Source organism: Larus michahellis, chromosome 8 (assembly GCF_964199755.1).
Source record: "Larus michahellis chromosome 8, bLarMic1.1, whole genome shotgun sequence".
Taxonomy (NCBI): Eukaryota; Metazoa; Chordata; class Aves; order Charadriiformes; family Laridae; genus Larus; species Larus michahellis.
The window spans coordinates 3467256-3494202 of record NC_133903.1 but is presented as its reverse complement, the minus strand read 5'-3'; the positions used below and the strand labels follow the sequence as shown (position 1 = coordinate 3494202).

Below are 26947 nucleotides of genomic sequence, written 5' to 3'. Positions count from 1 at the left end.
TCTTTTCCTTTTTCTTTACCATACTATAGGTACTAGATACCACAGTGGCCCTGAACCAAACAGTGGAACCAAACTTGCTCATCTTGGAGGAGATGTTCACGAAGCAGACGGACTACCTGCATGTTATCCAGAAACTGCAAGGTCTCTTGGATGATCTGGTCAGGAAAACAACTGAGATCCCCTTTTGGAAGAATGAAGAGCTGTCCCTGGAAGAGCTGGCAATTCAGATTGACCTCTATGACTGGTACAGGTGCGTAGCATGCTGTAGGGTAGCGGTTGTAGCATCTGTTTTGGTCTGTTTTGCAGCAATAACGTGCGTGTTCTGGGTGGCTGAGCCAAAGGCTCTATATATTACTGCAGGTGCTCTTGGCCCTCCCAGCTGACTTGTTTCTTACAGCAAAATTGCATCCAGTTTAAATCAAAATGGATGAAAACAACATTTTTCTTAACTGTGTTTATTACCAGCTGAAGAGGAACTTACTTGCAATGTACAAAATCCATAGCTTGTGTTCTAACAAGCAAGGGAAAAATGAGCCACAGAGATAGCTACTCTTGTGTCTTAACAAGTGCATTGTTGTTGTCTGACACATTAACTAAATAGAGTGGAAAACTGAACTAGTTCCATATGGGAACACCACACCCTTACATTTCTTTTTATTAAACTTCTTCAATAAAAGATTGCATCCAGTGTATTCCACAAAAGAAACCTCTGTCCACACATGTGGAATAACTGAAGCATTTTCTAACAAATGTCTAGGAAGTTGAAGAAGCTGCAATGCCTGTACCTCACTCAGCTGGTGGCGTCCAGTTGTGTTCTCAACAACTGTGCGTGCTGTGTTGTGTAAAGTGTTGTGTAAATGCTTTTACCTGCCTTGATTCCACACCCAGCAAATATCCAGAGCTCTCTGGAGGTTAATCATTAGTGGTGGCTTTTACTTGAAGAAAAGAAGGGCTATGTTTTTCCCATGAGTCACCCTAGCTTCTTTATCTGTGCCTTTTATACGCCAGTTTTCCTTCGCAGACTATGTGTTGGGTTTTTTTGTTTTGTTTTGTTTTTTCTGCAGGTGGCTGGGGTACCTGGGCCTGCTCCTCTTCCATGTCCTGATATGTTTGCTGGTGCTCTTTGGGCTCATTAGAAACTCCAGGGCCATTCTTATGGGGTAAGTCCTGACCCAGGCGCAGTGCATACAAGAAGGTCAGCTGAATGCAAGTGCTTGCTAGTTTAAACCTCTAGACTCTTGTGAGTTCATTTCAAGAACTTCCGAGACTGAGCAAGTTAAATTTGCCTCTCAGTGTAGAGAGACACTTTGTCAAGCTCTGTGGATAGGATTAGGGCTACGTGAGAGATGTTCACAGGAGGGTTTTTGAGCTATAAAATGCGATGGTACTTTACTTGTGTCCATTGCTTTTGCGTCGAAGACGAGAAACTCATCTGGGCAGTCTGCCTTTTGCTGGGCAGCATTGGTAGCCTCTTTGCTGGGAGGCAGTAATGTGAACTGTCCCTTAAATTTACAGGCTTTAAAAATCTCCCTTTAATTCTCTACAGTTGTGAAGGCATATGTTAATGGATGATAAGCATTGCATGTGTCTACACACCCTGGTAGCATGCCTTTTGTGTCACGATCTGCTCTTGTTTACCTTTGGCTGTCACACCTGAAGAAATTTTTAAACTGAGAACAAGCAGTGGTTTGTACAGTTACGAGGAGGAGTCTTGTTGCCATGGTACCGCGATATTAATGCGTGTCTATTTCTAAAAAGCACTGCAAATGCTGCCATGCTCAGGCCCCATTACAAGAAAAAAATATTCCTCTCCCGGTCTTGTAGCTTGGTTTAGCTTGGCATATTTGGCAAAGACGCTGGTATCATAAACACAGTGACAGTTTGACAACTGACATGGCCAAGAGTTTATCCTGGTACGTGGTGATGCCGTTAATAATTGGAATGCGTATTCAGGTTTATTATTTGCCAGATGACTTCATACCTGGCAGGTTATACAGACAAAAGTCCAAGTGAATGCACAGATGGTAAACCCAGGGCTTAAATTAGAATCTCATTCTCTGTGAGCCAGAAGTTCATATTAAGGCATTCCCCAAAGGGAGCACATGGCAAGTGTGTCACAGCCAAGGAAGACGGTGAAATGCCAGTTTTAGATCTTCTGGCCAACCAATCAGTTACTGACCCAGTCATCTTCATTTGAAGTAAAACAACAAATATGTCTTATTGAATTGATTACCATGCTCAGTTGGAGGCACCACGCCGTGTCGTCCTTATGTCACAAAACCACAGAACCTTGCTGATCTGTGGCTGGTAATTCTTGCATCCATTTGGAAAAAGCATAATAAAGTCCTTAGCCATCTTATTCCAGAGTGCCGCACGGAGGTCAGATTGGTGAAGCTCCATTACTTCTGCAAGATAACTTACAGATCCATTCACAGAATAGGGATTGCTCAGGATTAAAAGAAGTTTGTAAACTGAGGTATAAATCTTTTTCTTTTTTTTTTTAATGTAGGCCCATAGATTTATTTTTTTAGGGCTTTAGTCTTCCATGATGTGGCAGAATGTAGCGGAAAAGAGGTATGTCCCTTCCTTACAGAGATGCTTGTGCTAGGTTTGAATAAAGAATATCTTGGTTATGAACAGTGTTTTGTTTTGTTTTCTTGTGTTTCAAAGCCTGAAGGAAAAAGCATCCCTGAGAGAGCAAGCCAGTGACCCTTTACTTTGAAGACAGGGATACATAAAACGAAACTGCTTATTAGTCTGCATCCCCATACCTGAGGGAGCTGAGGAGCACTTTTGCCTAAGTATCTCTAGCACTCACGCTGACAGCAAAGGTGAAGAGCTAATGTGCTGGCTGGGGAGGTGCAAAAGCCTTCCGCCAGCGTGCCGTGCGCTAGCTGCATGTCACCGAGACCACTGCTCTGTCATTCCTCTGCCTTGTCTGCTTGAGAGCAGACACTTCCCACTATTTCTGTCGGTAATGAGGTCCAGCTGTCAGAACAAAACCTTTAAATCTGTGCAGAGATGCACTCGCGTGGCTGTGGTAGGCACCTGAACTGTTGCTCTGGACTGTCTGCCTGCAGGTGACCGTCTCTCTTCTGGGGCTGTGTGGGGCGCTCAGGTGCTGTTTGGGTGCACGCAGCCTGGAACCAAAGTCAGGTGTCCTAACGCAGGCTGAGGCTCCCTCCCACTGTCTGTAGCTGTGCAGTGCTTACACTTAAACTCATTTATTCTAGAAACAGGATGGATTTGTCCAATTTTGTATCAGTATATTTTTGGGGTTTTTTTAATATGCTTTCCTTTGAATATCTTTGGACCAGCATGGGGATGGTGGAAGTGATGGGATTGTAGTCATCCATCTGCCAATCTGCCTTCCCTACGGCTACCCCTCTGTCTTTGGCTTTCCTGCTAGAAGCAGAGTAAGACACTGCTTCCACCCTCTTCTTTCCTCTGCGGCCCTAGGGCCAGGTAATGTGGGAACCGACAACTGGACATAAACTTCTCTGATTGCTGCTGTCCCCGTAAAATTGAGTGGTTTATCTGAAGATACAGTGGTTGGTAATTTCTTGGATTTGGTAATTGCTTTGGACTCCAAATAATACATTGTGTGAAAGGATCTGCTTGAAATCAGAGCTTCTACATCTGCCATCTGTCTGTCTCCCACAGGGTGTGCTTGCTTGGGGTGTTTGCCCTGATTGTCAGCTGGGGATCCCTGGGTCTGGAGTTGGCTGTCGCTGTGGTAAGTGGCTCTGATCCAAGTCCCGTTCACCCTTTGCTGCAAGTTTATCTGACCGGAGATTAATGCTACGCTGTGCCTGTTTTATAGCGCATCTTGTCCAAAGTAGCTGTCCTGGCAATTTGCATCTATGAAAAGTACAGAGCTCCTCCTTCCTCCCTGGTGTGGTGCGCTAGCTGGTACTCCAGCACTGCTGCGGTTGTGTAAAGCAGCGCTGGTGGGGGGTGACGATGAGAGACTTCAGCCTCTGAAACACCCCCATAGGAGAGTGTTCCCTGATGTTAACCTGGCTCAACTGCTCTTTGATCCCGGTATTCTTTGATACTCCTTTTCCCTTTTGTCTTGCATCTATCTAGGGCTCCAGTGACTTCTGTATTAACCCCGATGCTTATGTCTCCAAAGTGGTCGAAGAGAATGCGGTGCTTAGTGCTGGTAAGTGCTGGGACTGGCTTTGGCACAGGGTACGGCACCTCCAGCTGTCACACGGGAGCGTGGCAGTGGCTGAGAATTCAAGGCATTGTTTGGAACAGAGGAGCGTGAGACAGTGGGAAAATCAGATGCGTGTGGAGCTCTGCAAAACCAATGTTCTTCCCAAAGAAGCCTTTATACCCTTGTCAGAAGTGCACATCTACGCTTTTCTTTCTCAGAAGAGCCCTCAGAACCTTTCTTCTGTCTTGGCCCTTAAGTGGAAATAAATGATAAGATGGAACAGAAGTTCCTGGATTATTTTGCTTTAAATGTAGCACTTCTCTCTAAGTGACAGAACTGCGGCAATAGCTGTGTGCCATTTGAGTTGTCATTTTTAAAACTTGCTCTTAGATCTCTATTCCTGAATCTAGAATACTTATTTTTATATCTGTTATAAACAAATATATATCATTTTTTCTCTTAATGGTGACTATAAATAGGAGTCTCTTTAAAGCTAATTTAGAGGGTAAACGAATGGAAACAGCCACACAGAAGTATGAATTGCCATTATAAATGCAGTATTTTGACTGCTTTGTTTATCCTGTTCCATTTAAAGCAATCTGCCTGCATCACAGCGGCATCCAGCTGAAGCACTGATGGATTTTGGGTTTGTTGCTCCTGATTTAGACTGAAGTGCTTGATGAGATGAGCGGTGCCTCCAATTTGGACCTTGGGCGAGGGCAGGGGCAAAACTGTGGCTTAACAAAAAAGTGGCTGGGCACCTGTCAGCGGGGATACCTTAAGTGCTAAAAAGTATTTTTCAGGTCTGAGTTTGCTGCTTAGATAACAAAGTTAACTTTTCTTTTCTCCTACCTCATCTCCCCCAGTAGTTCTTCTCTATAGTTCTGTGTATGGTAAAACACAAATAAGCAATGACACTGATTTGTAAAAGGAGCCACTTGTGGTTTTCCTGGTTCTTATTTAGTGGAATCGGAGAATCTTTGCCTTGTGTACTGAAGGTCTAGCGTATGGCCCTGCGCTTAGCCAAATGCTGCCTCTTACCGTGCAACTGATAGGAGATTAGGTATATAGCTGTGGCTGAGCACGCGGGGATTGAAAGCAATAAGAAATGTTTATGTCTGGAGGCAGAACGTAGTATAAGAGAGTACGTACAGTTGATGTTACCACCCTACAGCTTATTTTTGGAATGCCTTATTTATTGATTTCCTGGGAAGGAGAGGGTAGAGTCGGGCCAGCTCTCTTTGTAACAAAGAAATGCAATAAGGGAAGAGAATGAATGCTTAACACCCTGCAAGATGAAAATCCTCTCCTGGCTGTGAAGGTGACAAAGACATGGCTTCAGGTACCAAGCTGGCTTCCTGATTATTCAAGGAGGCAAACGGGTCAGTGAGGCCAAGGGGAAATATCTGATGCTAATGCCAGCTGTGTGCTGTGATAATTTGGTAACCCACATCAGCTCTGGAGCGTGTTTGGTAGCAATTAGATTGACCCTGGGAAACTGAAGAAATGCCTCTTTGTGCTTCTCCATTTCGGTTGTCCTTGTCTGCTTGGCTCCGGCGGTTCTTTGTTAATCAGTACCATTCATTTAGAGGCTAACGGTGAGTGCAGGACTGACGTTCCTGTCCTTCCTCCTGTTTCCCCTGGCAGGGACAGTCACCTCCCCCGGGTGAAATCAGGCTCTGTTCTGGCAGCACCGCCAGCTATAACAGTTGTTGAGGCTCCATAAATAACAGTGAATGGCTCTAAGTGAAACACTGAAGAGGAGGAAGAGCAGGTGTTGTCACAGGCTTGAGTTGGAAGGGTGGCCCCTTCCGTGGGTTGCTGGTGTGTCAGCTCCCTGCTGTTAGGCAGCCGTTGGGTGTTCGTGAGCGCCTTTTCCTTTTTTTCAGAAGGAAATCAGTCTAACTTCTGAGCCTGTCATCGCGCTAGGCAGCTGGTTGGGAGATGGTTGAATGTTCTGCCTTCCCGTGTGGATTTTCACTGCTGTGTCATAACTTAATATCGGGAAGCTACAGAAATAGCTCTTGGTCCCCGATGTCGGGACCGTCCTGGGCACCTGAGCAGGAAGGAGTATCGCAATGTGAGGACTGCGGTGTGGCACTGCTCAATGACACTTTAATCACCATGATGGCTCCTTAGAAATGCCTTTAAAAGTCTGAAAGAAGTGTTGGTATCCCTTAATGTGCTTGAGTGTAAACTGTAGCAGCTGCTTTGCGAACAGTTCAGCCGTATGTACAATGAGAGTGAGGAGCTCAAGGAGGCAGGGCAGGCAGCTGGGAGCCACCATCGATGCTCTCCCCTCGGAGGAAGCCGCTCTGTTTGAAGGCTCCCAGTTCTAGTGCACGGACTCTTCACGCTCTCTGGTTTGCTGCCTCTGCCCTGTGGGTGATGGTGTCCGACATAAACAGCTGTATAGACAGATGAGGCTGAAACACTTTTAAGGTTCTCCAGCTAGTTTCACTACGGTGTATTTCACCATGCATTTTTTCACTTCAGAAAAAAGACGACTAGGAGAGGATGTGAGTGGGTTGAGGGACTCAGGTAGTCCGTGGAATAAGAATCCATTGGGAATTGCCATGCATGTAGGAATCGCCTTTACCTTGGGAATCACTTGAGCTGAAGTTGGGCTGAGAGGACGCTCGTGTTTTCAGTCTTGCCTAGGTGTCTGCTTTTGGCCGGTGCTGGGGTATGGCATACTGCGCTAGGTGCTGCCGCCTATTTTTAAGGATATAAGAACCAACAAGTAATCTTAAGAAGCTTTGTAGCGCTGGGTCAATTTTTCCCTTTAATCGCTACTTTTAGTTGTTGTTTTTAAATATAATATGTTGTGATATTCCCAGCCCTATGCTCTGGCATTCAGACTAGGATGAGTCATCTAGGTTTGCATATTTGCAATGCTTTTTTGTTGGTGGTGGTTATAGGAGTTTTCATAGAACAAGAACTGTGTTGGATACTGGGCAACTGGTACGTTAATGTTCCTATTTGTGTATTAATTGCTGTTTGCAAATCTAAAGAGAATTAATGGAGCTGAGAATAATCTGATTAAGTGCATTATTATTGTTGTCGTGTTTTTAGCTGGAGAGGAGATGTCCTTGTTTTGTAGATAAAATGTGCTGCATTAGAAAAAAGCAGGGGAAAAGTGGGGGCAAAGCCTTAATGCAGGTTTCCTGGAGAAGGAGAGACTTAAATCATTTTGCAGAAGAGGCTGACATATGTGCCTAACTCGTGCAGTATTCATTAATTGAGATAAAGCCAATGGAGTTGAACAGTGGCTGTATAATCAGCTCCTGCTGCTCGTAAAAAGACTTGGTGCAGCCAAGATGTTTATTTTCAAAGCAGGAGGCCATCTTCTAGTCTCATTCTTTTTTCATTGATGTTATGTTATTATCAGATGACTTATTGCATAAAATTAAATAAAAAGGCACAATCTGTCTAAACAACAGGAAGAGCTTTCTCCAGATTCTCTTACTGGAAATCTGCGTGGCGAACAGACACTTGCTTCATCCAAAGGAACTGCAAACCTCAGGGGATGGATAATGGAGCCTTTTACCTCCAGTCCAGCCAAGTTGGTCAGGCTGGATGCTGAGACTTCGCTACTCGGATATAAGCAGGAAGCGTTCTTGTCGCGTGCAGCCTCCTAGTTGGCCTCTCACTGATTCACTCTCGTCTTAGAAGCCCAGAGCTGAATGAAACAGAGGACTGACACCGCCACCACCTCCCTTTCCTCTCTAGAAGTAAGGTCAGGACAAAACCTCACATGGGGCATGTGGTGGTCGCGCAGTTATTACTTGAGCTCAGCGAGCACTGCAGAAAAGAGTTTGCCCAAAGAAGCGCTCCCGAGAATCCTGCTGCACTGATGTTGGTGTTGAGAAGCTGTATTTTCCTGCCTGGTTTTATTGGACTCCTGATTAGCAGAAAGCTTTGAGCGGAGGGCATGTGGGATGGCTATGAGCTCCTTACTGAAGGCCCCCGATGAATGATTTCACCAGTACAAGAGTGGCATCTAAGAGAGAAATATAAATGTTACGCAGATACCTCCCTTTGCTGTCAGACTGTTGCCTTAGGGAAACAAACTCTTGGTGGAGAACGTGTTACCTGGGCAAGAAAATGCTTCAACTTTTTCTGATGATTGAACGCACAGAGTCAGTCTCATTTGGGTGTATGTAAAATGCAAGCTGCTTAGAGAATGCTCAAGTAGAGATGAAGGGCTGGGAAAAGCTGTTCTAGGTGTGGGGATTTATTTTTTTTTTAAACTAGGATCTCTTTTTCTGATTGCTCTTTTACCCTGCAGACCTTCTCGCTGCCTTTTGGCGGGTGCATAATGCCGTTTTTGCATTTCAGCTGGGCTTTGAAGTGAATAGTAAGTCTCCATGGTTGCAGAAGCAGTAAGTAGTTCTAGCAGCTGAAGCCGTCTTTAGTAGGCAGTTCTACTTTCCTTTCTAGGAAAAACAGACTTTGCAAAAATAAAGCATTTTGGGTAGTTCCCTTCCTTGCCTTCTGCTCCCACATTGCCTGCGCACCAAGAGCGTGGGTCAGGAGGATTGCTGCTAGCAACAGCAGGCACAGGCAGCTGCAGATGTCGCCCTGCCTAACCCTTCTATGAACTGGATTGCCCAAAGGCCGGCTTCAAAAATCAGATCCAACCTTCAGGAATTTTCCGTGAGAGGAAAATGCATCAGAAAGATAATTATAGAGAGAAATTGCCTGGAGCTGTTAGCAGAGTACAAATGATGGGTTAGTGTAGCTGTTCTCTGGACAGAAACGTGAGATTTGGTGTTGTAGAGGATAGCCTCCACCGGGTTTAAAACTGGTGAAGATGCCTCCTGCTCTTTCCTCTTTCCCATCCAGGTGGTATGGAGGCGCAGGGGTCACGCTCCTTTTGATTTCCAGGCTTTGCAGCACAGGATCCCTTTAAGGGAGCTTCAGTGCCTATTGTAGCCTTAGTCTTAAAGCACCACAGCTATTAGCACACTGGTTGCGGTGCAGGGGAAGGCTCCTCCTGCTGGCTTTGCCATTTTTGAAAGCACATTTTATGTACAGAGTGTCACACTTGTCAGCTGCAAAGCCAGCGCTACCGCAGTGAAGCCTTGTTGATCCTGCCTTCCAGGGTGAAGCATGGGAAGCACTTATTTCGCTGTACTGCTTTTCACTTCGCTTGTAACCAGCAAATCTTTATCCTGGGCTTACAAGCTGCAAACTATGATGATATCAGGAACTCTCATCTGTAATCTGCCCACCAGGGATGATCCAAAAGGCCCTGAAGAAATGTTTCTGGAGCTCTGTATTAGCGGTATGTCATGCCACTTAAGGCACCTACAAAGGCGATGTAAACTTGATAGCACTGTGGGAGACTAAAAGAAACTTCTAGCGGTTTGTTGATTTAAAATAAATAGGTGACAAGATCACAGCTCCTTTAGGTCGTCGTGTGTGATGCTGTGGATGGCTGCTGCTATGCTGTTCTCCCAGCACAGGTACCTTTTAATCTATTTTTCCGTAGCCGTTCAGTGTGATTTATGAACCTGGGAGGAGCAGCCCTTTCCTTGGCTCAGTAGTTGTGGACAGTCATTTGTGTGGTCTGCCCAAAGGGAGGCACACAAAGCAATTCTTGCTGCCCTCCTATCTACTCAGATTTTGCTGATTGCTGTTTAGAGGCTTGGCTGGGGAGATGTAAGCCATCCCAGAGAAAGAGCCGGTGGGGGGGAGATGGAGCAGCTGGCAGAAGCTGCCCCAAAGTAGGCTAATGAATTATAAATAACAGCTGTCAGGTTGCATTGCCAGTGTGCAGGAGCTGACAGTCTGTGTTGTACCACTTGGTCTCCAGCGGGTTGGCTTGCCGAAAGGTGCATTCAATATTTATGGGAAGCGCAGCAGAGTCAGGATACAGTCAGGTCTGCCTTCTTCACAGCTCCGCTCACTTGTGGTTGTGCCTTTTACTGATTTCTGAGTTGGGACTGATTAGAATACCTTTGCAGCCTGGAATATGCGTGACTGAAAGTCACCGGCAGGAGATTAAAAAGAATGGAGAAAAGGATGCTAGTCGGGGGGAAATGCAGAGTGTATGTGTGTTTTGGGGCTTTTGTCATCTTTAGCAAGCAAATGTCACCCTTGCTTTTGCTGAGCTGATGCTCTTCCATTTGTCTGAAGAGGAACTGTAAATGTTTGAGAAGTAATCTAAAGGTATTTGGATGATCAAGTCTTTCAGAGCTCTCTCCCTGGATAGCATTATTGAGAATGGCGGGGGAAAGCCTGGTATTTGTAACTTGTGCGTGCTGGCAGTTGTAGCGTTATGGAGGGCTCATGAAGGCACCAGGCTGGTTTCATACACACTTGAATGAGGAGAAATAAATCTGTGTCTTCAAGCCTGAAAATAAGGGATGCTGCTAGCAAAGTACTTCAACAGTCTTATTTGGAAGTTTACGAGTGTGTCTTCACCATACTGTGATTGCTGGTAGAGCTACTCAGTGCTAAGACTAACTTTGGGGATGTTGCCAGCCAACGATCTGAGGTCCCTCGAACGGGTAAACATGTTGCTCATATCCTAATACGTGGAAAGAGCTTTCTTTCCTGATCAAGTCTGCAGTATTGACTCAATACCGAAAATACCTTTTTTGCATAAGTCAAAAGAAGGATGCAAAACAAATGACGTGCACTTCTTCTAGTTAAAGTCTAATTAAAGCCTTCTTATTAAAATCTAATTGCGTGCAAGTGACATCCATCATAAAACAGACTATTTACTTGTTCGCCCCTAATACCTGTCAGAAAGACAAGAACTTGTTGTCTTCCATCCGTTTCCTTGCTTGCTTTTCATTTTTAGGAAGTGACATTACTGAAAGTTCTGGTTTTCTTGAATTAGGAGGACTTTCTTTTGTTCTTCTACAGAACACTGTCTAAAACCGGTCTCTCCTTGAACACGACAGAAGAATCCCCAGTTGTGAAGATGTCTTTTTTTGCCTGTTTTTCTTTTAAATGCTTGAACTCGTATGTTTAGTACGCAGTATATTCAGCACTGTGTAATAGCACAGGGATGTGTGTATGCACCTCCTTTGGCCCAACGGTGTGCTTCCACAGGTATTTTTGATAGCAGCCTGTATTTATATCACAGCTCTACTGCCTCTCCTGTACTAGTATTTTGTGGCTGTGTAGTGACCTATCCGGTGAACTGAATTGGCTGAAAGTTGAGTTGTCTCTTTGTTTTGTGCCCTAGGCAGCAGCCCGTGGCTGCTTTCAGGGACCATAGAAGGGTATTCTGACACTGGGAAGTTGCAGAAATTAAACATGCAGTTGGATTTATCCTAGACTGACGTCTTGTCTTATGCCTATACTGTGGATAGTGTTGACTTTTGAATAAAACCTTTTGGATGTTTCATCTAATGGTGTAAGTGGGGCAGCCCCGTTGCCTTTTGCTGTTCACAAAAAAAAAAAAAAAAAAGAGAAAACCAATCTTTCTTTTCTCCCCAAAGGCAGCTTACAAGGGTTCCCTTTCTCTAGTGCCATCCTTGCACTGTAATCCTACATGGAGAGAGGGAAGTGATTTTATTTATATTGCATTTTCATTTTGCTTATTGCTTTCAGAATTTAACACCTCCTTTGTGGCAGTCATAAAATACTGCAAAGCTGGAACAATGTATTTAGCATGACTTTCTTTTCTTTTGTCTTTGTAGATACTCTCCGCTATTACATCACCTGCAGTGCTGGGTACCCCAACCCTTTCCAGCAGGTGAGTGTAAGCATCCTAGCTCTCTTCAGCCCTTCTCAGTATCCTGCAGGGTATTGGTTAAAGGCTTTTGATGCCAGCAAGTTGCAGGGTGTTGGCTTTAGGGAGCACTCCACCTGTTGGTAAAGCTTTGGTAGCTGCTTTCCAGCTGTGCAAGAGGTGGCACTGTGATTTAGTGAGCAGTTTTTTCCAACTTCATCACTACCCGCATAGCTTCAGGTCCAGGATGCCCTCGTAGAAGGGCCCATGTGTGATGTGGTGAAGACCATGGCTTTGTTCGTGGCACCTCTGTTTACATGGCACTCCTAGAAGAGCAGCAACGCGGAGACAGAGCACCCACAATTAATGCCAGGGTGGGAAATGCCAGACTTCCTGCTTTGAATCTCTTCTTGCAGGTTCTTTTGGGTTAAACAGTGACAACACTCCACTCCCAAAATGCAGCCACTTCTGTGGGTGAGGGAGTGATTCTCACATACACCTCTTAAATCCCTTGGATGTTGAAGGGTTTGTATCCTGAAGTATAAATGTGAGTCATTATTCTTTTGTGTGGGGGCTGAGGAACAGCACCTGGGCCCATCCCAAACTTTGTCGTATGCATCAGAGGCCAGAATGAACCCACACCACCCACCGTTTGGCAGACACCAGCTGCTTCACCACTTATATTTAGGATTTTTTTAAGTCTTGTCTTCCTCTGTTTTAAAGGGTGGGGTAAGAACACTTCAAGCTGTGGTATGATGCACCGTTGCCATCTGTTGCGTTTCTGGTTGCTCAGTATGCTCTGACATGCTATTGCATGTGAAATTCCCATGGATGCTTTAATGGGATGGGAAGGCTGCACCCCAATACAAACAACGTCTAGCGTTAACATGAAGTCTTTCTCAGCCATCCGATTTAATAGAAAAATCCAGCTGTGCTCTGCGGTGAGAACCTGGGTGCTTTGTGGCTTTCTCCTCCTCTATCCTGGAGCCAGCCCCAGCTGCGCAGATGTTTTTGTGTGTGTACATGTTTGTTTTTTTCTCCTGGTTCTTCCCTTTCCCTCTTCTTTCTGTCCGTATTTCTTCCAGGTTGGTAGAAGTCAAACTTAACCCTATCGCAGCTGCATCAGTGTCAGTTGGGACATCCTTAACTCGTACCATTCATACAGATAATGCTTCAATATTTGGGTAGTAGGGTTTAAGTCTTTTCCCAGGAGTTCTGTTGGTTCGTGTGGCCTGAATTGCTGAAATATTGCATGTTTTGTGTTGAGCAGAAGCTGTCAGGAAGTCACAAGGCTCTGGTGGAAATGCAAGATGATGTTATGGAACTCATGAGGTCAGCAAGCAGAGAGCACCCCACCTCCAAGGTAACTCTCCTTAAGTTTGTTCTCCCTGTACTTGCTGGCTTCCCTGACCCTTGTACAAAGCCCAAGATCACCTCCTGCTAAGCCGTTTCCTTGCTGTAATCACTGGCTTGTTGCTTACAGGAGTATCTTACTCGGATTCAGGAGGTTTTAAATTCGACAGAGATCAACTTGCAGCAACTGACAGCTTTAGTAGACTGTCGGAGTCTTCATTTGGTGAGTACTCAGTGACTGGGCTTGAGCTAAGAAAGAACAAAGCGGGTGTAGAGCCTGTAGCGTACTGATTATTTTGGAGTTTCAAATCTCTGGTGTGCCAAAACAGTTTACAACAGATTTTACTGATTGACTCCAGCAGAAAGGAGAGTGGGAATTTGGGTCAAGTTAGCTTTCTGTTTAAAAATCAACATAGGAAACTAGATAACATGCCTTTATACATCGACAAGCTGCAGCCTTAAGGTTTCAGGGGCCTTCAAGCATTTTTTTCTATAGCACGTAGCTTGTTGCCTTTCCTGTGGAGCGGAATGAAGGCTGCCGTATAGCATGGCCTAACTGTTGCCCTGGCTGCGTCTCTGAAGGCAGAGGAACAGATAGTCCGTGCTTGTGTTCTTGGGCAATGGGAGATAGTGAGGGAGCTGAGAGGCTTTAATGAAAAATGTGGTATCGTAAGTTGGGTGGATAAGCTTGCCTTGGCTTTTTTTTTTTTTTAATTATTATTTTTCCTCTCTCTTAAAGTCTTATTGTGTGAGTTTGAAAATATTTCCGCGTCTAAATCCGAGCTGGACTTCGTGAGGGGAAATAAGGGTTAGATCAGTTATGAAAAACATTGGGGTCCCTGAAATTAAAATAGAAATATGCTCTGGAAAAGGGACTACAATCTCTTAAGTTGTTTCGGAGAATGTAATCCAGGGGAAGGGCTTTTGAATTAGAGCTCAATGTTAACTCTCTAGTGATCAGGAAATTGTTCATTTCTCTCCCCAGGATTACGTCCAGGCTTTGACGGGCTTTTGCTATGATGGAGTGGAAGGCCTCATCTACTTGGTTCTCTTCTCCTTTGTCACAGCCCTCATGTTCAGTTCCATTGTGTGCAGCGTCCCACACACTTGGCAGCAAAAGAGGTATAGAGAGGGTTTAGCTCCTGTAGCGTTGTAGAGCTCTTTCCTAGTGAAGACTGGCTATTGGATTTGTGCCCGTGAGCATATGGAGCTCTTTCCCATACAATCCCGGGAGTGTGAGGGATGAGGCTTTATAAGCACAGGTCCAACAGGAAAAAAAACAAACTATTGGCTTTTGCTCTGGCTGTGGTTAATATTTACATCTGAACCTTATTGCACTGGAATACCTTGTATGCAGAGTATTCAGTATGCTGTATGACCGACTGTGAGTCAAGTCAGAGATGAATGATTATAGCTTAAAGAGAAGTAATGCTTGAACTATGTGCCATTGCTGTAAAATACCTATTCTCTTGCATTGCTTTGAGGCATTTGTTCGAGTACGGGGAAGAGAATTGCAACGAGAAGCAGTTCACACTTGCCTTTTTGGCTTTGCTCACCTGGGGCGGCTGACTTGCATAGCTAATAGAAACCAGGAACTGTCTTGTTGGCAATAGCACGGGCAGGTGAGATACTTGCAAATTGGGGGCAATCATCTAACAGCAGAGTTGTTTGGAACTAGTATTAATGATGGTAACCAGGCTGATCAGTAAGTCTTGAGCAAACCTTCGCTTCACTGACCGGCTGCTGCGCCACATGCAGCTATTAAAATAGCCTGGAGTTTCTGTTCTTGCAGAAGAGCCACAGACTGTGCAGCAAATCCTCTTCTGTGGTCCTCAAACGGGACTTTTGTGGTCTAAGCCCAGGCTCAAGGTTCAAAGTAAAATGGAACATCCTGAACAATAGCAGGAAGCCAGAGCCCGCCAGGCCTGCGCTGCCCACAGAGAAAGCCTTGGGAAGTGCGTCAGAACAGCACTTAAGAAAATGGCTGGGTTCCTTACCTCTTCCACATGCGGCTGCAGAGGCGATATCAAGAAGGGAATGTAGTCAGCCCGTTTGAAGGAAAAAGATTTACCCAGTGGTATCTCTTGTGCTGCCTTCCATGAGGGCTGCTGCCTGCCCTGCCAACCCCAGCAGGCTCAGGCTGCTGCTCTGAACTGAAGGATTCCCTCTTGCATTCCCTGGAGCACCATTTCTTCCTCTGCCTCCCTCCGGGAGGTGGAGGATGTCGTACTTAATTGCCTGTAAGAGCCTGTGCAGGCCGCAATTCCCTGAATAAATCTTCAGTGCCACCTTGTGGCACAGAAGCTGCAGGTGATGTTTGGGATGTTTTAGTGATGTCCATGCTGTCTCCCCTCAGCAACGAAGTGTTCCGTGTAGACGGTTTTAGTAGCTTTGTCAAGTGTCACTAAAATAGATTTCAAATCTCGTTGCTTCATCCCACAATTAGGGAGATGAAATCGTAGTGTATATTACATAGGAGGGACAAGAGAATGCTGTGGGAAGGGGGGGAAAGAACCAACTGGCAAACTGGCTCTGCTCTGCAATAAAATGGATTTAAAATCCTGGCGTCAATGAGCTGAGAAAGCCTCTAGACGCAAATGTTACAACTTAGTCCGTGTAAAGACTTCTGAGATTTTGTTAGAAGCTGAAGCAGACCCTTTTGTAACCAGAATGGGAGTTCAGAGAAGTCTACAGGGAATTATCCTTAAAAGTTCTTTGGACATGGCTGCAAGAAACGGAAAGACAGAGACTGCAGTTTTGAAGGATGCTTTCTGAGGGCTGCATGGCACTACGTCCCCACTGCCTCTCCTTCACTTTTTTTAAAAGTGCTGTGTATTGCAGGATGTTTGTCCATCCTTTGGCTGTACGACTGGGCAGAACTGTGCTGTCTGCCAAGCCCGTAGGGAGACTGCAGGGGATCACGCAGTGTAAAAGTCCAGATGGTATCTGTGGGAGGTCTGAGTCACTGTGGTGTAGGCTGTGTTTGACACTGCCACCCTGAGGCATCCCAAATGGGTATAAATGTGGAGGTGTGGAAGATGGTTGGGAGGTTCCTAGGATTACCATGGTTTCCTGCAAACCCCACGTGTGGGGTAATTGTAGGGTTCTAGGAGGAACTTTTTCTCCTTCTTGCAGAAGCTCAGATGATGATGGGGAAGAAGAATCAGCTGCTCAAGGGAGTAGACAAACACACGATAATCTTTACAGAGTGCACATGCCCAGCCTCTATAGCTGTGGGAGTAGTTATGGCAGTGAGACCAGCATTCCAGCAGCAGCACACACAGTCAGCAATGCTCCCGTCACGGAGTACATGTGAGTATCCCGACAAGAAGGCTCTATTGCGGCTTGTCCAGGTTGCTTCACTCTGATTTCTGTCGTCGCCAAGTGCTGTGAGGCTGGGACTTCTGACCAAGCAGTAGAAGTGATAAAGGATTTTATCCAGAGTGTCAAAAGGCATCTTTTCTGATTGGCATCTACTGGGAGAATAGAATAGCTTAAACGTGCTGCAGTCGAAAGGGTTGTTGTATTAGACAGCACGCTGCAACGTACGAACAGCTTTGTCCTGCAGGACTTAGAAATCTGGCTAGAGAAAAGAAGTAAGAAAGTATTGTCCGGGCTCCTTATTACACAATGATTCTGATCTCCAGAAGACTTAATTCTTCAGACAGAGCAGTTTTGCCAGAAGATTTTAAGCCTCCTGAGAGACCAAGAGTCAAGACAAAACCTGCAGGCTCCTTACACAATATTTGCAGGCAGCTCTGACAGCCGTTGCACTATGGAGCTACCTAGTCCAGGTGGGATCTTTAGAGCTTTCTCCAGAAGTGCCTAACCCTGATCACATTCGGATTACCTTCAGGGCCCATTTTTTTGGGGCTGGCACATCATTTTGTTCTTCCTGTTAGATTTTTGTCCTCGTTTTATCTCCATTTCTGCAGCTTGGCAGTTCTAACGCTGCAGGGAGGCAGATTTTCACACAGACCTATTTTTAAATCACTTGGCGTGATTCAGTGTGGGCCCTTCTGAGTAAGAGTGTAAAGATAGTGCTTGATTTGAGGAAAATAATGCTAGTTTTGTGCCCTTGTCTGGAAAAGGGGGATCCACCTGGCCTGTTAGAAAAGCTTTGAGGAAGACTGACCTGTTACAGTAGTTCTGGGGGTGCATATGCTCTGTCCTATGTCACCGTCAGAGACCTTCCCCAGAGAAGTGTGACACGTACCCCTGTTACCATGTGTGTCTTCCTTTCCTAGGAGCCAGAATGCAAATTTCCAGAACCCCCGTTGCGAGAATACCCCGCTCATTGGCCGGGAGTCCCCACCTCCCTCAGTAAGTCTCTCTTTACTGCTCCTCTCTGCTTCAGCAACTTTGGGGAATACACGTTTACCACTCCTGTATACTCTCAAGGGAGCTGATTGTGCCGCCAAACACAGGATCTGGCCCATAAGTGGCAGCAATTTGAATAGACAAGCCACGTCTCACCTGCCGCGGGGAATAAAACCTCGCTCTGCTACTTTGGACATTGCACATAAAAAGAATAAAACTCGGTCTATTAACACTGTTAATGCTATGGGCCCAGTCCTGCCACCACTGGAGTGCATGACTGTCTTGGTGGGTGACTTCAGCAGGATGATTCACTTGCATGCAGTGTACTTGCTATCTGTGGCATTGGTTCCTCAAGTTTAAAATGAAAATTGTTAAAACAGTAAATTCAGAGTTATTGCTGAACCTCTCTCCTTAATCTGCCCTAAAGGGATGGTAGGATGAAACCTGTATTATTTTTTCGTTGAGATTTTTTAATTTAAATCTTTATTTCACAACTGTTTTTACTTTCTTTAGAATCTATTTTTTGTATTTAATTTCCTATGGAGGAAAAAAAAAAACCAACCAACTTTCATGGAAGGTTTTGGTATTTGGAGTGGCCTGATAGCCATTTCTGTGCGCTGGATAAAACATGGGCTTGCCTTCATGTATGTGTAAGAACTAGATGAATCTTGCCCTCCTTCACTGGATCCTGTAAGCCTTACTTACACCAGAACTTGGAGAACATGCCATCACAGTGCTCACTAACTTGGTGGTGTGGATGCAGAGGATGAGTAGTAGCATGCTTTTAATGATCAACCAGTCTTCAGGTATAGATAAAGAAAACACACTCCGTGGTGCATGGTTCAAATTTATGGGAAGGGGAGGAAGAGGATGGAGGAATAGAAACTGTGGTGGAAAAGGGGACATCACATTCATGTTTTCACTTCAAAATGACCAGCTCATCTTGCTGTAGAGAAAGTGGAAAAGCGGAGAGTTAATCCTTGTCTCTATACTTGGCCAGACTCTTTCAACCTTCACAAAGAGTTTTCCCTGATCTGGTGCTCTTATTGCAAGCTCTGGTAGCGTTATCTGCTCTCAGCAACGAGGTGGTCCTCGGGAGAAGAGCTGACGTGTTGCACACCAGTACAGTGTGGCAAATGCTTTACCGCTGGCGTTCCCTGTTGACCGAAGGGCACTGTCCCTCTGGTGCTGCCAAGGCATATGTTCATTCAGCGTCTGTAGACCCAAGGTCCTGTTTCCCCTTCCCCTACGGCTCTTCTGCTTCAGAGGCAGCACATTCCTTTCTACGGGGGCTTTAGTTACACAAGAAGTTCCCTGGTTCTTCAGTAGCTGTTTGTGTTAATACCCTGAGGGGGGATCCGAGTCCTGGTGCCTTAGGCTGGTTTCTGACAGGAGATAAAGATGAGATTTTTTTTTACTTGGCAGCCATCGATATGGGCTATAGGGAAGCGCAGGAGCTGGAGGAGGAGAGCGCATTGTTGCTCCTATGGACAAGGGGAGCTTCTCCCTAGACAAGGCAAGGAACAGGCTATAGGATGAATGCGTTTTCTGGAGGATCAGAGTGGTAGTAGCCGGGCAGTGGAAACAAGAAAATTGCTGCCTGCTCTCATATTGGCAAGCAGCAGAGAAGGGGGCTTTTCTGGGGTTTTTGTATTCGTGGCTCTCCATAGCAGGTGGCTGAGACCGTACTGAGGCAGGAGAACTTGCAGCTTTTCATAGCAAACCATCTGTGGGAGGAGAGAGATGAAAAGGGAATACCAATGCACATGTCCCTGCCTCTTCCCGGGAGGGAGGAGGTGGGGGTAACCATCCAAAGAGGTTACGTCCAGCGGGTGGACAGAGCTGATGTATTCCATTTAGCTTTCTGTGAACAAGTGGTGAAAACTAAGATGTGATGATCCTGCTGCATTGTTTGTCCGTTACTTTTCCTGGCTTTTTGTTTGTTTGTTTGTTTTTTTTCCCTTCTCTCATTCCTTCTGTTTTCTCCTTCTTGCCACAGGGCTATTCCCTTAGGGTTGTAGAGCCCACCTTGTCACTGACACACACCACGGCGTTTCACTTGCTTGCACTGTGTTTTTCATGCACGTTGAGGCTGCACTCTCTTTTTCTCTCTCTTTCTTGCGTCATCACAGTTGTATTTGGCTGCCATGGACAGTAGCAGCCATATGAGCTGGCAGCTTAAGCCCTCGGACAGTGCACGGACATACTGGTAACAGCGCCCGCAAATGGAACAGGTACTGGAAAAAAGGTCCTTCTTGCTCAATCCCTTCTCCACTCCCAACCACTCCCTTCATCCCTGCACTGTTTATCCCAGGCCAGTGCCTTTTATTTCTTCACATTCCTTCCCTCTGCACCTCCCACCCCATTCCCTCCTGCCAAGGGTTAAAATTAAAAATCAGTTTCGCTCTGGTGCAGACTCAAGGAGCAATATCAACCTTCCAAAGGCTTCTGGTGCGCGTTGTGAGGGTTAAAGGTGCCCATGCCTCACAAAGGTTGACTCACAGCAGCTTCAACTCAGGAGTCCACACCTGAGAACAGCTTGAACACTTAGTACTGAGTGCTGCCCAAATGTAGAACTAACCTTTCACTTCAAATGCAAAATAGAAGTTCTCCCACCACAAGAAGCCCATTTCTAGAAGTAACGAGAACCAACCTAGCAGCTTTTCAGTTGGGACTGGTTGTCTTAATTCAACTTTTTGACTTCCCTTGAGACCTGCTGCTGTTCTGTTTGTCTCGACTGGTCATAACGGCATGTGCCCCAAACCACTGATACCTATCTGCACATGCTTCAAGCTCCTCAGCAGGATTTTTAATTTGTTGAAAGATCCTAGCTGGTAATGGTGGCCTGTCCTGTTCATTGCCTGTTAGATCTGTGTGCAGCTTCTCCTTTTTTATCCTTGCATTCAAAATCAAAAAGGAGCAAGTTTAAAAAAAAAAAAACCAAACAAAAAACAACTTCCCAGAAGGTCCAGACATAAGCACGAAGATCTGTTTCATTCTGTTTCAAAACCTTTTACTGTTTTGTTTGTTCTGTGTGTGTCCAAATCATCCCATCCATGTCCCACAGGCTCTGTGAGCAGGGCCCTCCTAGTACCATTTCGTGGTCTGAATTCCTAATGGGCTGTAGTTGCTGATGTCCTCCAAGATAGCCAGCGTTTGTTCCTTTGCAGTGGTCCATGACAAAGCCATGTGCCTGCAGAAGGAGTAGGTGGTCTGCATTAGGCCTTGTAGTTTTTAGCTTGGTTGAATATAGGGTATAATTATTGCTCTTAGGCTCGTCATACTCATCTGGTCTGAAGGACAGCGTGCTCCTTCAAGGGAACTACAGCCACACAGTCACTGGGAGGGGTTGGTTCCAGTTGGAAAAGAGAGCCCGTTGCTTTTGACTCATGTAGTCAATGACCTCTATCTTACTTTGTGTTCCCGCAAATACGTGTCCATAAAGCTGCTGTTCCTCCTTTTCTGCCGTTCTTGTTGGGACTTTTGTCAGCCTTGCATTGGATTCCGTTCTGTCATGTTGCTGCTTGGTCTGCATTCTTGCTGCATCTTGCCGTTTGTCTGCCTGCCTTGTGACGTGCTGGGAAGGGTGCTGTCTGAATCGGGTGTCTTGATGCCCTCTGCCGTGGTGCATGAATGCAAACAAACTTGTCTTGAAGCATGGTGCTAGCACCCTCAAAAGGCTCACAACTTTATTCAGTCTTAAGTCTTGCAAAGACTACTTTTGGGTGTCAGCTTATGGTGGGTTTTCTGCTTTTTGATTCCTGCAGGTGGTAATGTAGTGATATTAGATGGGTCTATTCCATGAAATAAAATATTGCTCGGGGGGCGTGGGGAATTCTAGTGCCTTCATTCTGGCCTTGAAATCTCCTCTGGGCTGAAACATGACCTATCTCAGCTTGCGCTGTCTTCTGTTTACCTAAAGTCACACCCAGAGTTTAATGTGGCTGTCTGCAGGGCTAAGAAAAAGGCATTGCGTTCTTTCCAAGACTTTAAAAACAAACAAAACAAACAGAAGCTCTGTTCCTTGGACTTGGAAAAGTTAAGTCACTTTGAATTCAGAACCCACTGGCTGGAATTGGCCGTTTCCCTGCATCTTGTACCTCCCATACATAATGGTACCAAACCCTCTGTGTTTACTGTGCTCCGGCCATCTGAGAGGTGGATCAACCATGAAGAACTTGAATCCAGAAGCTTTGGTCTGTATTGGATTACCTGAATAGCTCTGGCAGGAAATCAAAGTCGGGGCAGCTGAAGAGAGATATGTATGGGGTTTTTAACCACAAACAGTAAATGGTTTATACTCAGAGTCATGGTTTCATATGGTAAGTGATCTTCCAGCACAGCTCAGTTAGCTGTGAAGTACTCGTGGTCTGCACAGTTCACAGCAGTTGGTAGAATTTATGGTCTCTAAAATTAACTGATTATTCTCGTTATTTTTTTAACTTTTTTTTATATTTTTTTGCAACCAATGATTCCTTTGTACACAGGCTTTACGTGTTAAGCACCTAACTAGTATGTGCTGGCAAACCATACCTATGAAAGTTTATACCCTCAACAAGGCTGAATGAGAAGGAAAGCCTTTTTTTTTTTTTTCTTTGGAGAAATGCAAAAATAAACTTACGTGCAATCAGCTGTGTTTGTCCTAGCTGACTGGTAAGTGACTGAGAGGTGTACTGTGTTGGATAGCACAAGCCGTCAGGAGAAACGGTAAAAGAAGTCTTTTAGGTACTCTTTTTAGGGTAGCTGAGAGTGTGGTGAAGGTATGGGTTGAAACTTGTCCTCCGTGCTGTTTTTGAAAGGGTAAATGAAGGTGTATAGGCACGTGGGTACTTCCAGAGAGAGCAGCGGAAGAATGACTGCATTGTGCATGTTCTTTAACCTTCTATGAAAGCTCCTCTTTGAAGGAAACTAAATGCCACCGTATACCTGATAGCTGTTGGGTACTCTATCCACTTTATCTCAGAGTCCGTGACCTCAATGGCTCTGACTTGTGCTCGAGCTTTAAGTCTTTAGAGTTACTTTTTAAAGGAGCCAAAGACTTAGTTGTTTTAACTGTGGATAATATAGTTTGGTTTTGTATCCATGTGACTGGCAAGCTTCTGCTGATACCTCTTCATCTGCTGGCCTGTCCAGACGTTGGGATCTGTCTGTTCTGCAGCATCTTTCCTCTGCTTCCCAGCAGAGGATGCCCTCCCCTGCAGGACTTGGATGAGGGCCTACTGTCAACAGCATATGGAGCAAAGCATTTGTACGTGGAGTCTGATGCAGTGGCTGAAGATCCGGTGCACGCTGATAGAGCTGCGCTGGTGACGAGAGGTGCACAGTGAAGTGTTAGCTCTCTACTTCCAGCTTTCAATCAGACTTATCATGGTCGTTAAATTACACTTTAACAGAAGGAGTGACTGGTTCAAACTGTAATGGGAAAAGGTACAAAGGCGCAAAAATCCTGAGTTAAGGAGAGAACATCAGCCCTAACTCTGACTACTCTGAGTCTTGATTTTGTTCCTTGTGGTGGATTGCAGGTAGGTTTGAATGTAAAATACCCTCTGCTTGACTGTCCAAATCTCATGTTCCTGATTACTTGGGTTTAACGATACTTAAACAACTGTGGGGTGTTTTCTTAGTGGAGGAAGCAGTGAATTTTTTTCGACTTCTCCCTCCACGATGGGTGTACTTCGCACATCCTTGAAATGCAGTTCATCAAGTGGCCCTTCTTGATTTTAATGCTCTAATGAAAGTTGATGTTGGATGTTGTGTGCCGAACCTATATGACTTGTCCAGGAACCTATATGACTTGTCGAGGAAGATGCACAATAACCTTCCATGATCTGAGAAATATTTTTTTCTAAATACTTCTTACAGAAGCTTAGCACCTGGAAATTCTCTGTTCGTACTCGTCTGCTGTCACATCACATTTAGAATACAAATGGAAAATGAACGATCAAATGCATTTTTCCTTCTAAGACCCTCTTCTTAGCATGATGCTTGGCTGGTAATTTCAGCATTTTGCTGCCCTACTTCCTCTATGAGAAAGTTCTTCGACTTGTAAGCTTCTCTGAGCCCGTTGGGTTAGTGTCATACATTTTAATAATGCCCTAAACTTGATTTCTGAAACAGTAATCCCACTTAATAAACTATAGAATGTAGTCCTAAAATGGGCTCAGCTTGGTATTTTCTACCTTTTTCCTTCTCACTGGCAAAAAAAAAATACATCTTAAAAAGAGAAAGAACAGGTGTACCCTTTGTCTTCTAAATATAGATGCCATTTCTGGGACAGACTTTTATATTAAGATCCATGTTCAGCTGAAACTTTTCCAATTATGGAAGACACTAAGAGATGAGTGTGCAAATAAGCCACAGGTGTCTTCATCTTGTGCCGATGGGGTCAGCTCTGCCAAAGGAGCAGTTTCTCTCTTCTATTGTGCAGAGGTTCAGCCCGGGTCAGTCTTTGAAGGAAAACTGATAAAATACTGTTAATTCTCTGAAAACCCCTTTGGACAGCTGAGCTTTTGAGAGCCTAAAGATGCCTCATAATGTTCTTTCCCAGTGGGCAAGATAAATCATACCTCCTGGGGTGGAACTGCCTTTCAGTTGTCTCTTTGCCAGTTTAACCGGCTATTTTATGTGGTTCGGTTTTAAAGGTGATAAAAAGTCAGTACGCTGAAGAGCACTCTTGGGAAGTAAGATGTCGGTATTATAGAATTATTCAAGCTCCAGCTGGTATAAAAAGATGAATAAAATGTCTGTCCTCGTTGCTTGGTTGTTAGTATCATGGTAGCAGAATCCCAGAAGCAGTAATGTGGTCATGATGAAGGTATTGAACACATTGGCACAAAGAGGCAGAAAGTCTTTTGTTCTTTCTGCTGGGTATTATTTACATGCTTTTCAGCTTGTTATTCAAAGCTGAATGGCATATGTTACCTCAGTAGCTTCTGGGAGCTGTTTTGGATTACCTTGCTTAGAATAAAACAGAAAATAAGAAAAAACAACTCCCCCCTCAAGGAAAACAACCTCTCGTCTTTCTGACTTTCTCTTCTCCCCCCAAGCTGGAGTCTTGTCTACTGCTGCACAGTACGCGAGTTGGATCCCAAGCCTCAGTGGATTATTACCCATCTGATAACTGTTAGCTAATATCGTCTTGTTTGATGGCGACCTGTTTCCAGCCTGACAGGGTCTGTTCTTTCTTGGGCGTAAATTGTTCAGAGACTCGTTCTTCCACACTTTTCTTTCAAACTGCCCATCTGTGATGCACGCAGTCTTGTGATGCCTTCGTTGCCGTAAAATGCAATGTAAGAATGCAGTGCAATCTCATTCCCTTTTCAACCTCCTTTTCCAGCATGGTTGAAAGCAATAACATGACTAAGAGAGGATGAAGGTGTGAGGCGGGTTTTCTGCATGGTTTCCATTTCCCTCTCTTCTCCCAAGCAAAGTATGGCATATCTCGTCTCAATGACTACTGAATTTCCTTCTCTGTAGAGAGCCTGGATAAATCATTAGCCCACCTGCACTGACCTGGCCAGCATCCTTGCAGCAGGCCGACTCAGAGTAGACTATGCAGTGACTCGTGAAACTTTCCTTGTCAGACCGAGCCAGCAGCTCCTTGACATGCTTGCTGTAAATACAGACCAGTTTGTGCTGGGAGGTGGTCGTAATCTGTGGTTCAGTGTTTGCATTAGTCATTCTGACTTACTTTTCTGTTCTGTTTGTTTTTGTTTTTTTTTTTCTTCTTGTCTTATCTTCCTCCAGTACACCTCCAGCATGAGAGCCAAATACCTCGCCACCAACCAACCTCGTCCAGATGCTGGCAGTGTGCATTAAAATGAAAAAGCAAAAGCAAAAAAACAAAACCCACACGTGCAGTCAGACTAAACAATGTGCCAACTGCTGTGCCCCTGTGCTGTCCTCGTAGAACAATCCTGCTGTTCTGCCCAAAATCCAGTGCAGCTCCTTCTGTTTCTCCAGTCCAGACCATCCTCCAACCTGGTTCCTGCCCATTGGAGCAGAAGCCCCTTCTGAATTTAAGCCTTCACCTTGTTGTACCTGATGTGCGAGAGAGAGCAAGCACGTGCAGGCAAGCAACTGGGAGCACCCAGGCAAGAAACCGGGTCCACCTGCCTGGGGCCAACTCTATCAGAGTAGCTTATCAGAAAAAGTTGGTGAATATCTTCTGCCCCCCTTTTTCCCCCCCCTTCTGTTCCCCAGAGGGACTCGGTGAAAGACGGTGGTAGATCTTCTTCACTTCTGCAGTGGGATCATCAGTCTCAGAGAAACACTGAAGAAGCAGAGGCTCGGTGCCAGTGACTGTCGTACAATGAGGGAATGCTGAGTCAAAGCACGATGCAGCATTTTGGGAGTCCTCTGGTCTGGTGCCCTGTGTGAGGGAGGAGGGAAACCCCTGCCTGGTGGTGTCACTATATCCACTGTAATTCGGGAGCCTGGGGCTCTTCTAGAGCAAACCATTCCACTACCCTGGTTAACTTTTTTTTTTTTTTTTTTAAAAAAAATCCATTAAGAAAATGCTTTTTTCTTTCCCACTGTATCTGGCCTGTGAATTCTCGAGGAGGAGCAGGGGACTCCCGGCACCAGTCCATTGCTCTGAACCTGACCTCTCTGCTCCACCAGGGGAGCCCAGGTACTTGCAGATGGTGTTCTGGGTGCTGTCTTTACGAGGCCGACACACAGAGCAAACAGGAGCCAGCCACCCACTTGGTGCCAAATTTTTCCAGGAAAAGACTTGTAAGACTTTATGGGGGGTATTTTTGCACTAAAGAGTTTCAGCTCTCTGATGCTAGATTTTATGGGACAGTCAGCTTGCAAAAAAAAAAAAAAAAAAAAAAAAAAAGAAGCAAGAGAGACTGGAAGCACCAGTGGATTTAGAGCAAATGCAAGTTCTCCCTGCAGGAGTGACCTGTGAACTCTGCTGGACTTTTTCTTTTCTTTTTTTTTTTTTTTAAGGTCATAATTTACAGCACAGGGTTGCTGAGCTGGCATTGAAGGAGGTTTTTAGAGCCTCAGTCCTAACAAACTCACAAGATTGTCAGTATATCTTCTTCCGTGTTCCAGAATCAGAAACCCAAATGACATCTGAAGAACATTGTGACTGTCAGAACAGGTTTTTATTTTATTCTATTTTATTTCGTTTTGTTTTTCAAGACATGTTGCTAACCACTATCTGACCGTATTAAGGCACATGTAAGGCATTTTTCTCGCCATGAGGCAGAACAAGGCTTGCAAAGGGGCAGCTGGGTGCCTGCAGAGGGCAACATCCTCCATTGGTGCTGTACCTTCCACTGAAGAGCAGTGCTCCAAAGGGCACTGACAGCTTCCTACTGGAAGAGGAGACCGCCTCTTCGGAGGTACTGTCGAATACTGCCCTTTCAGTAGGGTAGCTTCGATGTTCCTTTTTGTCTTTTTACCTC

General features: G+C 45.2%; 1 protein-coding gene across 4 annotated transcripts in view; it reads left to right on the top strand.

Moving 5' to 3' along the window:
• The window catches only part of TTYH3 (tweety family member 3), a 75131-nt gene extending 48758 nt beyond the window's left edge, over positions 1-26373 (top strand). For 2 of the 4 annotated variants that reach the window (XM_074599433.1, XM_074599431.1), the window contains 11 exons: positions 30-250; positions 1065-1160; positions 3664-3736; positions 4090-4165; positions 11824-11879; positions 13126-13218; positions 13339-13431; positions 14194-14330; positions 16344-16520; positions 17456-17531; positions 25275-26373. In XM_074599433.1, the coding sequence (XP_074455534.1) occupies positions 30-250; positions 1065-1160; positions 3664-3736; positions 4090-4165; positions 11824-11879; positions 13126-13218; positions 13339-13431; positions 14194-14330; positions 16344-16520; positions 17456-17531; positions 25275-25346 (1170 nt within the window). In that variant the 3' untranslated portion in view covers positions 25347-26373. Of the gene's footprint in view, positions 1-29; positions 251-1064; positions 1161-3663; positions 3737-4089; positions 4166-11823; positions 11880-13125; positions 13219-13338; positions 13432-14193; positions 14331-16343; positions 16521-17455; positions 17532-19660; positions 19763-25274 lie in introns of all 4 variants that reach the window. The other 2 variants (XM_074599432.1, XM_074599434.1) reach the window with 2 other exon arrangements.
• Positions 26374-26947: the final 574 nt, after the last annotated feature.